The 12,747-nt window shown below is 43.5% G+C and overlaps 1 protein-coding gene across 3 annotated transcripts in view; it reads left to right on the top strand.

The window, feature by feature from the left end:
- Positions 1-12,747, top strand: part of LOC137877693 (myb-like protein X) — a 30,774-nt gene that overhangs the window by 7,571 nt on the left and 10,456 nt on the right. The window contains exons 1-2 of one of the 3 annotated variants that reach the window (XM_068717742.1): positions 5,899-6,127; positions 8,497-12,477. In XM_068717742.1, the coding sequence (XP_068573843.1) occupies positions 9,027-12,477 (3,451 nt within the window). In that variant the 5' untranslated portion in view covers positions 5,899-6,127; positions 8,497-9,026. Of the gene's footprint in view, positions 1-5,898; positions 6,249-8,496; positions 12,478-12,747 lie in introns of those variants that run through there. The other 2 variants (XM_068717740.1, XM_068717743.1) reach the window with 2 other exon arrangements.

Here is a 12,747-nt window from a genome sequence, read left to right as displayed (position 1 = left end):
GTGTAGCCACAACAAATCTGACCCACCCAAAGCCTGACTTAGGTGATTAAAGGTGCATTAATTGATTTTCTCAGCCACTAGGGGGCAGTGAAACTAGCTGAAAACAAACACTAAACAACATTATCACCTTATGAAGTTGATTTGGCGAAAGATATATTGAAAACATTTAAAGGCCCTGATTAAACAGAGTGCTTTTTATCAGCCTGGGGAAGCTTTTTGTAATTGCCTTAAATGAGAGTGAAACGTTTTTGCCAGGTGGCAACTTCCGGTTCTGAAAAGTGAAGCCAATGCGGAAGTACCTTAGACTTGCATTCTTTCTAATGTCCATCAGGGGGCGACTCCTCTGGTTGCATAGATGTCTATGAAAAAATGACTCTACTTCTCTCTTGATTTATTACCTCAGTAAACATTGTAAACATGAGTTTATGGTCTCAATCGCTAGTTTAAAGTCTTCTTCAATACAGCATGATGTTTATTTAGTAAATTATGGTCCATTTAGAGTCAAATAGACCATAAAGTAGGGTATGATTTAGGGCGGGGCTACCTCGTAATTGACAGGTCTTTACCAGAGCCGTATACGGCGTCTCTACGTCACTCCTCCGCAGTCGAAATATGGTCACTTCCAATCACTGGTTGCAAAAATCCAAGATGGCGACAGCCAAAATGCAGAACTCAAGGCTTCAAAACCGCAGTCCACAAACCAATGGTTGACGTCACAACGACTACGTCCACTTCTAATATACATTTATAGTTCTTTTGTGGGAGTTCCCTGAACACCTTGAGTTCAAAGAACTTCAACCTGCACCGGAAAAGCACCCCAACGTAATTTTTTCTCATTGTTGTGACTTAACTGGTGACTTTCAGCCAAATGCAATTGTGGTTGCTTGTAGTAACTTATGTAAATGGTAGGCACAGATAATAAAACAGATTCTTAGATGCTGAGAGTCTGGCCACTAAATATTGGGCCACTTGCTAATGTATTCTATCCACTCATATCGCACGGATCTGGAAAGTCACTTTGTTTATGTTGCATTCACCATCTTTAGTGGTCAATGGTCTTACATAGCTTACATGCTTGATATCATTGTTTCCAAACTGTAAAAGGGTCTATAGTTAATATTCTACATTTCACTAGACTTTCTGGTAGTTCGCCACTCTACTTGGCAAGCTCACTGCACTTACTGTGAAAATGTGATTTGTGGTCTTTGTGTCGCTCACAGGCCGCCATATGCTGTGCCAGAAACCTACCGTGGTGCTTATGAAGACATTCCTAGCCAGTGCTTTTATCTGCTTTCTGAGCACAGCCGCCATTTTCTGTTCTAGCTGAAATAGACACTGAGCATTTGGTTTAGGTGATTCATTTGTTTACCAGGAGCTGTCTGCGGGATTTGACTGTCTTTCAAAGTTCTTTTCCCAATGATAATAAAGGAGGAGCAATGAATGAGTTGAGCAGCTGTCTGCTCATACGACATGAGTTTGTTTTCTTCCTGATGGAGATAGACACGACTGAGGGAGATAATAAAGCCGAGGCCATATACTGTACCATTCACATACGCATAATTTAACGTTTAATATTTAAACAGTCACGTACTGAAATGTTTTATGTATAAAACAAAGCTGAAACCTTATAACACTGACTATTGAAAACTTTTCCCTTCTCACATGCTAATGAAATGTGTATTCTCCTTTTCTTGGCCTTTCTTATTTAGCTTATCTACATATCTGAGGACAGGCTGGTACTCAACAGAAAATGGAAAAATAGATTTAAAGGACATAAAGGCAAACAAGGTTGTCCATAGGAATATAAACTGTTATCATGTACATTACAGTGTCTATGCTAGCAGCTCTTTAAGGTTATAAACAAAAACCTCCATATGTATGCCGATGACGTTATTTTGAGTGTTGATGGAGCAGCTACAATGTTAGCATAGCCTAGTCCTGATCAATCCATACTGTATTCAGAAAGCAAGCATTTTATGAATGCATGAATTCAGACTTTTAACAAATTGGCATCATGATGGAGTTATTTTGGCATCTTTTTGGTCCGTGTATGGTAATAAAACCTGAACCCTAACCCTCCATACCGCTTGCTAGATGCAGTGAAGACAGGTGCCTCTGGATGATGTAATGAACGTAGACACGACAACGTTTTGTTTCCGGACATATCTGGGACTTCTACAACATGTAGCTACAAAGCAGCAGTGGTGGTTAATCACGCCATGGTTGATAAAACGTTGTCGGAATCTACATGGAGATCCTCTCTGGTGCGTCGCACGCGAGTGACGCAAATTAACACAAATGATTCAAACTTTGCACAAGTTGGTGTCAGCAAGGCATGTCAAACTCAGCTGTCGAACTTGATCAAGTAACGCAAGGTGAAAATTCGATCTGCGTTTGGTGTGAACAAGGTGTTAGACTAAGGTCAAACATTTACCCTCAATGGCAAATTAGACCTCAAGAAACAGTGAGAAATACTTACTGCTAGTCTTCGTCGTCTCACAGCTGTTGGTCTTATCAAACACAACATGCTCAGCTGTCCGGTGTAGACACACCAGGCTCTGCAGTCTGAAGGAAAAAAAAATCACAGCCACAGATTTTTAGAGCAAGTCACTGTTTTTCTTTCAGACAATGTATTTTCGAGGGTGTTGACTGAGATCTTTCTCCCTGTCTCTGCTTGTCTCTCTCTATCTCCTGTCTGTCTTTCTCTCCAACATACACACACACACTCACAGAGTCAACACCACTTGAGCTCACATAGCGAACAAACCTAATAAAGGGGAGTGTGAGTCAGTCTTCTTCTCTGTCAATCACACGAAACATCATGGAAACGACTGATCCAATTTTAACAAGACCCAGGTACAGCTTGCACTTGAAACCCAGGAGCTTCAGACATCTCATACAATTTTCATGGTATTCCTCATGTTTAAATCAATTTAATTTAAATCATTTGAATGCATATGGTCCGTACAGACTTTTTGTACTGTGAGCCACATGTTTTGTCTTTGTTGTTAGAACTCTGTCCACTGCCTTAGCATTGAGTGAGCCGAATTTTTGCAGGAATATTTGATTGAAGGACATTTTGTTCAGTTGATACAAAACTCAATACATATAATACTCATACTCATCCTCCTCAACATCTGCGTTATGATAATCATTTATGACTTTTAAAAATGTGTTTTTAGTCCTGTTGGTTTGTTTGAATCTTAGTCAGGAAATGTCAAAGTATTTAACTGGTAAAGAGATTTCAGGGAAATTTGATGAAAAGGTAGGCCATGGCCCAAAAAGTAAGGAATTCATTTTTGTTGCAGAAGAAGTTTTTTGATGGTCCACCTGGTTTCCAATTATTGTAGGTGTGGCCTATTGGAAATTTACATCTGTAACTCTTGAACATATTGTGTAATACCCAAATTTAGAAAACACATACGCAAATCAACGAGAACTTCTGCAAATGTATACATAACAGCAATATGATGAATGGTCATTGTGACATTTTATCCTCTTACAAAGCTCTGATATTCCTGCATAGGATTTTGAAATGACCCAAAGTCATGGCCATCAGTAGCCAACAGATATTACATTACATTACATTCATTTAGCAGATGCTTTTATCCAAAGCGACTTACAATTCAGTATCTATCTATACACCGTAGGCAAAGCTACGGGAACAATTTGGGGTTAAGTGTCTTGCTCAAGGACACATTGACATGCGACTAGCGGAGCCGGGGATCGAACCGCCGATCCTCTGATTGAAGGATGGAACTATGAAGGCAAATCAATGTCAAAATCCACGAGCACAAATGGGATCCACTCACTTGTGTGTAGAGGAAACTCAAGGAGCCACGTACGGAAATTACTTCTGCGAGTGCTATGACATCACTCCACACAGAATATATCTGCTCGAGCAAGCAAAATTTAAGCTCACGAGGAGAAAACCATGCTTTGAGGGGGAGGAGCAGCGCCTGGTGCACAAGTTTAATCTACAGCAATGCGTCCTATTTTATAAGATCATCGTATTTTTGTAGTGTCAGTACAGTACATTATTTACCTCTGAGATGTAGTGCAATCTGAAAACCACCTCTATACCTCCACCTAGCATCTGTGTCAGAGTGATATCCGGCCAATCCAAAGACGAGGATTATAACCAATTAAATTTTGTGATACAATGGTGACTGGGTTCCCCCACTTACTGTCAAAAAGTAAAACCCACTCGTGAGTGAGCAGGTGAAAGCTTCGCGAGCAGAAGAGCAGTGATAGAAGTCGTGCACCAGAGGACGCTCCTCCCACTCAAAGCATAGTTTTCTCCTCGGAGGCTTCAATTTTGTTGGATTGGATCATTGGAGTGATGTGAAAGAGCTTGCAGAAATAATTTGCGACCTCGATTTGGGACCTCTACACACGCTTGCGGGTGGATCTCATTTGTGCTTGCGGATTTTGACATTGATTTGCCTTCATACAGAACTACTACGCATCCATGCTGTCCATGTTCGTGTCCGTTTGGAGTGGAACAGAGGCTTTAGTTAAGCTGACGTGCCTTTACGCTAATTTTCTTCACCTAAAAGCATTGCATCTCGTAAACTTTTACAATTTCAGTAATGGGTATTAATAACTGCTTTTTGAGACGACATGTCGCATAAGAGAGACACAAATTCCAGCAAGTCGGTAGAGCTTAGCCAACAAGCTGGCAAAGAAGCTAATGCAGGAGCTAGCGCTTTGGAAGACGAGTTTCTGAGATTACTGATAATATCTCCAGAGTCATCGATGGAAAGCTTGGGCCACCGTTACAATTCTTACAAAGCCCCTAATAACTTTACAGTCATGAAAACCAGATCGGAGACTAGGACCTCGACTCTGTAAGATGCTGTCGATCTTGTTGAGGGCAAACTGAGAGCTCTGGAAAAACAGGCTGTATCTCTTTAATCCTGTTTCGTTTTGGCTCCAATTTCGAGTTCCTGATTCAGATGCAGATTAGAAATTTCCAAATATTGTCTTCTGTGATCAACATTACAGGATTGTGCAGCCTTGACAATTAAATAATGTTGGCAGCACACCTTCTTCCTTGGATTTGCTTTATTTTTTCTGTAGGTGGCACTCATTTGATTTGATTCTTCCTCTTCTGTTTGCACAGAATGGAAACAAAACCATCACTGCCTGGGTTTGGTACAGGAGCAAAAAATAAAACAAACATATATTATGATACTACTGATCATTGCATCACAGTAACATCTCTTAATGATTACAAATAGAGCCTGTTCTTCCACACAGCCGTATATGGTCAAATGATGTTGCCGATGACGACGCTTTATAAATTGCACTGCACTGTATGTGAGTGCCCATTGTTGCTCTTTCTTTCTCTGTCTCTCTCACTCTCCCTGCCGCCTCCACAGTGATGCGTGTTGCATTAACGCAGAGGTGAAGAGTGGGAGGTAGAGGGCAAACTGAAAGGGCTACAAGAGGGACGGAGAAGAAAAGTGTGTGTGGGAGACTGAAACATGGATAGATGGATAGATAGATAGATCCTTCCTTCATTCCTCTTTTCCATTTCCAAAATGTCGGATGGTGATGATTTCCCAAGTGAACGCACTCAGGTCAAACTAAATCCAGGAGGGAATGAGAGAATGTTGGGGGAGAGAAGAATAGAAAGGTAGCAATGCAGAGAGATGAGGAGTGAAGGATGAGATGGAGAAAGAGAGAAAAGAGAAGCAGCTGGAGAGGAGAAGTTGGTCTCTTTACAGCTCCAAAGCTCTTAAAGCCCTGAAGCTGTGTGGAGTGTAAATGGGAAGAGAGAGAGAGAGAGAGATGGATGGATAGATAGATAGATAGATAGATGGAGAAGAGCGAGAGGTGGAGGGAGGCTGAATTGTGGAGAAGAAAAGCTAGAAGGGAGAGAGTGAAAGGGAGAGGAGGAGGAGGAGGGTTTGCGTTGGTGTGTTGGTTGGCAGAGAGAGCTTGTCAAAAAAACCTTCCTCTGACAGAAGGCATGATTCACAGCAGAGAGAGGGAGAGAGAGTGAGAGCGAGAGGGGAGAGAAAGAGGGGGAGAGAGAGGGAGACAAGCGTCAGAAAAAAAGCGAAAAACGGCAGAGAGAAAGAGAGAGAGAGAGAGAGAAACGACAGGGGCAGAGATGCCGGTAAGAAAAACAAATGAGGACGCTGATTTGAGGCAGAATGACAAGACGCTAACAGGATGGGACTGAGATCGACGGATTGGATTGACTGAAGCCGTTTAATGACTGTGACCATGTTGATAAGGTTCTGGCTTTTCTATTGATCGGGGGGGGGGGGGGGGGGGGGGGAAATAGAGCAGGTGGCAGAGGCAGATGAAAGAAAGAGAGAGAGAGAAGGATAGGGGGAGAGAGGATGCTTAAGAATGAAGGGACGTTGAAAAGATACAGAGCGAGATAAAGAGACCAGGAATGATTCTCAACTATCAATAGGCTCCTTTGATGGAGCTTAACTAATTTGTGAGGAAGGCATCACTAATACATGCAAATTAGACAGTTCTGACTCTTTGATACTACATTTGAGATGGATATCAGTGTTGATACTTCAGGACTATGGCGGAAAGCCTTCTAAAGATGTTTTTTTGATATGTGAATGTCAATCTCTTCTTTTCTTTATGTGACAAAAAGAAGTCTTAATGGAGTTTTTAAACCAGTAAATGATTTTTCATTCCTCTCTCAACTTTTCCCCTCTGAACTGGTGAATTTAGTCAGTGTCGTCACAAGGTTGCCAGTTTGTGTGTGTGTGGGGGGGATGCCATGCTTCTGTGGTCAAAATTGGTTTGAAATCCTTTTTTCTTGAGGTGTTGGGGACTTCCTGTAACCTAATTCTTAGCGCTAATCATCATACTAAGTACTGTTGTTATCTCCCACAAAACTGAAGTTAGCGGGCTAGCTGCTGTAGATGAACCAGTTTGATATATTCAAATCAGGAATGGCAACATCAAATCAAATTGCCACAATGTCATACTATGACATGTTGAAGTATTCGGCTTCTGATTTCTCGTATTGATGGAGGGAACAGCTTTGAAGGAATATTGACGTCACCTTGACTTCATTTTTGGCACCAAATTTGCATGGGGCTTTAAGGCTGCTTGGTGCAGGCTGTCGCATTTGCATCTCTCCAAATTCAAAATGCTTGCTGAGTTGTTTGAGGTTTTTTATTCTAATCTTTTTTTGTTTTGACTATGGACAGTTTTTCTAACCCTTTCAACTTCAGTTGGTATGTTATATCTTCTTAGATATAACTTCTAGAAGACCAAAGGGATTCGCCAACAAGGGCTTCAGTATTTAGCTTGGTTTTAAGCTCATCCTGTGTATAAAAAGTTCTACATAAAGCAAATTTGAGATTTTGTAACATTTGTTGCTTAGGCTGTAAATAGTTTTTTACCATTTAGATGTGAGAACTCCGATGAACAAAGATGTGACTTCTTATAAAATTGATGAAAGGGATTGGCCATCTAGGGCTTCAGTACTTAGCTCAGTGTTTAGCCCGTCCTTGGGAGAAATACACAAAGTTCTACATAAAGTACATTAAAGGTGTGTCTCTTAGCTTGAGGAACTATTTAAACAAATGTATTATCTAAGTAGGGCTTCAGTAGCTTAATGTTTAGTTCATGTTTGAGGGGGAAAACATGTCTCCAAAAAGAACATTTAGGTTTTTTTAATCTTTCATTGTCTTGCCTTATAAGTGATATGTAATACATTCCAACTAGGACTACAGTTCCTCACTCAGTGTTCAGCCTGTCCTTGGAAGAAAAACACAATGTTTTTTATAGAATACAGTTGTACTGACAGTGTTTTGAAGTGATGCCTTCACTTCCAAATTCCAAAAAGTAAATGCCTTTTAAGTCAAAAAAGGTTTAAAACAAACAATTTTGACAATCCATATGGTTCTCCGCTAATCCCAGCACAAGGCTTCTCCCTCAGCATTATTGGTAACCCATTAATAGATGGAGTTCATTGGGTTGGTGCTGTTTGACCTGATTGCATTATTTACGATAACAGATTCTGATACTCAATACTATTAATTAACTAGATATATACTGTACTAATAACTCAATACTAATCAATAGACTGAGGAAATGGTTTGCTACTTTTATTCCCTAATATGGGTCAGGCTCCAAACAACACTGAATCTTATGCTTCCCATAATGCAGCTTAATACAGTCTTTCTGTAGACACTTCTTGTTTGATCAAACCCCCCATTTCAAGTTTGTAACAAGACTTTGAGATGACTCTGATGACATCATCAGGGTTACTTTCTCAGATTTGAGGACATTATACAATGGTTGAGTAATTCTTCTTAAATTGTAACCTGAGCTTTGTTTTTATAATTAGTGAGTGCCTGCCCCTTTAATTGGACATGCAATGATATCAGTGATTGTTAACTAATATCTTAATACTGAATATACCACCATACACTAAATTTTCATGGAGAGACTGTCTTCAAGCTGTCTTCCATACAGATCTTTTGTTGTTTGCTTTGTTTTCCACAGACAAACGATGGAAATCAGCAAACACAGCCAGAATGAGAGGAGAAGCTTTGACTGGATTCAATGCTCCATCCACTGCATTCGGTCTTTCTGTCGCTTTGTGTCTGACTGACTAGCGCTCCACTGGATAAAGACTTAATTGGCCCTAAAAGGACAGCCAGAACAATAAACAACCAGAATAAATACAAATTCAGCCATGCTTGGAAGAGAGTTGGCGAGAAGATGAGCTAAGAAGTTACCCTGTGGACATAAAAACTGGACATATTTTGTCTTGTATTTTCATGTTTTTTTTTGTTTGCCTCAGTATTTTACCATAAAAGAACAAGCACACGTTTTGAATTTGCCATTTTTCCTTTTCTTTTACTTTGCCATGGCCCCCTCAAAGCCAACTGCCATGCATCTTGCACATTCTGAAATTTATTTTTCAAGCACATTTTTTCAGTATTAGTGAAATTACCAAATTCACAATTCACTCTTCAAACTACAGACGCGTCTCCCACCAACCCCTCCCACCATCAGCCATCCGACCAATCATGGGCAAGCCTCTTAGCCGTCCCGGGTGTTTCAGGAAGAGCTCCTGCTGCCTGGAGAAACCTGGGGATGGGGGAGTGGGAGGGCGAGCTGGGGGACTGGAAGGGGGATACGGAGACGGCTACGTACCCCAACGATCCATCTACGATACCATGTGCATCAATCAACAGATTGACAGCCATCACCATCACCCTGGAGGGTCTATTAGGCGAGACATTGGAGGTGAGGGGAGTTTTAGCTACTCTGCAAGCGGCTCCCTTAGGGTTAGCAGGTCTCCAGCTGACATGTTCGATCCGCAGCCCCGCTCTCTAACTCCGAACCCCTCGTTTGTTCGACGACTGGATGAAAGAGCCATCTATGATTCACTGAAACTTGGGGCTCAAGATGTTGATGGTGGCGGCTGCCATTCACCAGGATGTTTCAACCGATCAGTTTCTCCCTCTGTCTCATCATTCTCAGCACCTGGAGTGTCCTCTTCCTCATCTAAGAAACATCACCATCACCAACACCATCATCACCATGGAGACAGTACAAAGAGTAGAGATGGCCGACATTCCTGGAAAGTCTTGACACCTCCGAAACACCTGGAATGTCTGGAGCTTACTACAAACGAAATGATGGACAGGGGAGGAGGGTATCTGAACCCTGGGCAATACCCTCCCCCTGGGGGCCAGTCCTCCTCTCTTACCTCCCCTCTCATTTCCCCCTTCTCAGGCTCACCTCTCTCCTCGGGTTACCATACTCCAGTGTTTTTCTCCCCTGCCAAACCTCGACCCAGTCAGTCCCAGAGTTTGCGATGTTCACCTCCCCACGTCACCCAGCCGAGGCATTATTCCCAAACCCAGAGCCTCAGACTGTCACCACCCCAGGAGCTTAGACGATCCCCCTACCGTGCCCCCCTGGTCCAATTATCTGCTCATGACCTTGAGCAGGACATGAGGGAACGAGGAGGAGGATGGGGCCGGAGTGAGCGAGAAAGGGAGTGGGAGAGGGAGAGAGAAAGAGAGATGGAGCGAGGGTGGGCCCAGCGTGAGTGGGAAAGAGAGAGAGAGAGGGGGAGGCTGGAGAGAGAGAGAGCAAGAGAAAGGGAGAGGAGGGAAACATCGACTTTTGGGACCTTTGGATATGGTCGACCAGTTCCACTGCGTTCAGACAGAGATTCCGTGTTTTTAGAGTCCGAACAGGTTCTAGACACAACACCCCTGTTGCTCCCCCAGCCCTCCCCCTCCCCCAATGCTGCTCCCAGAATGGGCACAGGAGCTGTGGGTAGGAATAGAGCCGGATCTAAGGTTGGGCCTGAAAGTGTAGGTGGGGGTATGGTTTCAAAGTTTGACAATGGGAGTGTGGGTTTGGTGTTAGTTGACAGCAGATCTGGGTGTGGACCGAGGTTAATAAGTGAAGTTGGAATTGGAAACATGTCAGAGGCTGAAATCAGGGCTGGAATACAAGAACACCATAGAGTTGAAAGTTGGAACAAATATGACAACGGGTCCAGGGCTAGCATTAGAAATGGGTCTGAAACAAGAATGGGTTCCCAGGTGAAAACACGACCAGGGGGTCGGGATCTTGAAGGAAAAGTGCAGTCTGGGATGGGCATAGAAAATATGGCTCCAGCTGTGAACAAGGAGGGACACAGTGGAGGGACAAGGAGTGGAGAAAAAAATGTAAGGGGTGTGGCTAAACCAGAACCTCTTGCTGAGACTATACCTTCAACTGTGCATGACAATGAGAACAGGATTGAGCCTGGTGATAAAGTTGAGATTGGAGATGAACCTGGTCCGGCGATGAAGCCAGAGATTGAGGCAGGGGTTGAGGCCAAAGTCAGTTCAAGGCAGGTGGAGAACAGGACTGGAACAGAAGTTGGAGGTGAAGCTACAGTTAAGAATGAGGTTGGTTCAGGAGCAGAGTCTAGGTTAGAAGCTCAAATTGAAACAGAAGTTAAGATTCCTCCTACATCTGAGCCTGAGGAAGTACTTGAAGCTGTTGTTAGTAATGAAACAGAGACTAAAAGTAACACTGAGACTGGGGTTGTCAGTGAAACTCAGAACAGCAACAAGACTACAGATAAAGCCCAGATAAGTATTGTGGCTGGGGAAAAAACTGATATTGCCCCAGCAGATCAGGTTGAGAAAAAGCCTTCGGACATCAATAAAATTGAATCTAGCCATGTAGAGAAAGGTTCCAGGTCTCACAAGTCCAAATCATCCAAGTCCAGCTCTAGGACTCGACCTGGCACAGCCACAGGACTCCGACCAGGTGTGGTCAGCCCTCGCCTAAGTAGAGGGTTTGCAGACCTTGAGTCAACAGGCCCCGCTGAGGGCATCGAGTCTACCTGGCCTCGCCGAATCATGGTCAGAAAGAGGACTGTACGGCAGGGCGGGGCACTCCACAACCTGCCTATTCTCCCCCCACTCCCTTCTGTCCTCTCAGCATTGGAGAAGAGGCGCCCTCATGCCCACCTCCACCCACGTCCAGGCCACTTCTCAGAGAACCCGCTAACAACCATTATGAATGCTTCAAGTATGGTGGGACGATGCTCACTTAAAGAGCCCTCCCATCCAGAATTAGGACTAGGGGCCAGTGTGGTGGGCAGGGCTTCCTTGAAGGAGCAAAACTTGGAGCACTGGAGGGTCTGCAGAGAGCAGGAAGAACCCAGGAGATCCAGGAGCAAGGAGAAACAAGTGGAGCAGAGCAAGGAGAACACTGAGATGGAGGAGAGGACGGGGAAGGAAGAGAAGCGAGACAAGGCGAGGAAAAAAGACAAATTGAAAATGGAAGAGAAAATGGATAAGGAGAAAGATAGGATTACTGTCAGTGAGGGGCTGGTGGAGGAAACCAAACGAGAAAAGTCCGAGAGAAAGGTTGAAGAGAAGGTCCAAGTGGATGGAAACACAAAGGAAGATGTCAAAAAGGCAAGGGATGTAGAAATTATGGGGGAAAAAGTGGAGGTTAGAGGAATGAAGACTAAGGATGGAATACAAGAGCAGCATATACAAGAGTTGGAGAAGGTGGTGGCTAAATCAAAGAAAGAGGGAAGCCAAATGGAGGAGGAAGAAGGAGGCACATTTGGAGAGGAAGGGGGGATAGAGGCTTGGGACACTGTCCTTGACATGGTCAACACTTTGTGGGAGGATGGCTGGGAGAAAGGGGGAGAGGGGGGAGGTGGTGATACAGATTCTTTCTCGGGCTCCCTGCAACGTTGGCCTCTTCTCCGGCCCCCAATTGGATTTGGAGGCTCCCACCCCCCTTCATCGGCAGCCTCAGAGCTCAGCCTGACAGAGTTGGAAAGGAGAGCCAGGGAGCTAGACTCTGACCTGGAGCACTTAGACCTCTCTCAGCCCCACAGGGACACCCAGGATGTATACCAGTTACTGCTGGAGCCACAGAGGGAACGAGCTGACATGTACCAAACACACCCTGGTCCACAGAGGGAGAAAGCTGCTCTCTCCACAGGTAGACAGTTGTTGCATTTTGTGTATGGTTGTTTTCCTTCTTCCCATGTTCTTTTCAGTCAGAATAACACACTGAATAGCATTAACAGCTTATAATATTAAAGTGGAGCTTAATTGATTTCCCAGGGACTATAAACTAGTAATCCTAGCTCGAAAAACCACACCTGATCACAGATTTCTGTGTAAATTAGTTTGCTCTAATTTAATCAAACATAATTTGGCAATATGGACTACGAATAAGATATAAACTGTTAATGGTGATAATCCTCTA

The sequence above is a fragment of the Cebidichthys violaceus genome, unplaced genomic scaffold (assembly GCF_023349555.1).
Source record: "Cebidichthys violaceus isolate CVI_PGR_0920_01 unplaced genomic scaffold, fCebVio1.0.p SCAF_22, whole genome shotgun sequence".
Lineage (NCBI taxonomy): Eukaryota > Metazoa > Chordata > Actinopteri > Perciformes > Stichaeidae > Cebidichthys > Cebidichthys violaceus.
This window is presented reverse-complemented; position numbering and strand designations above follow the sequence as displayed.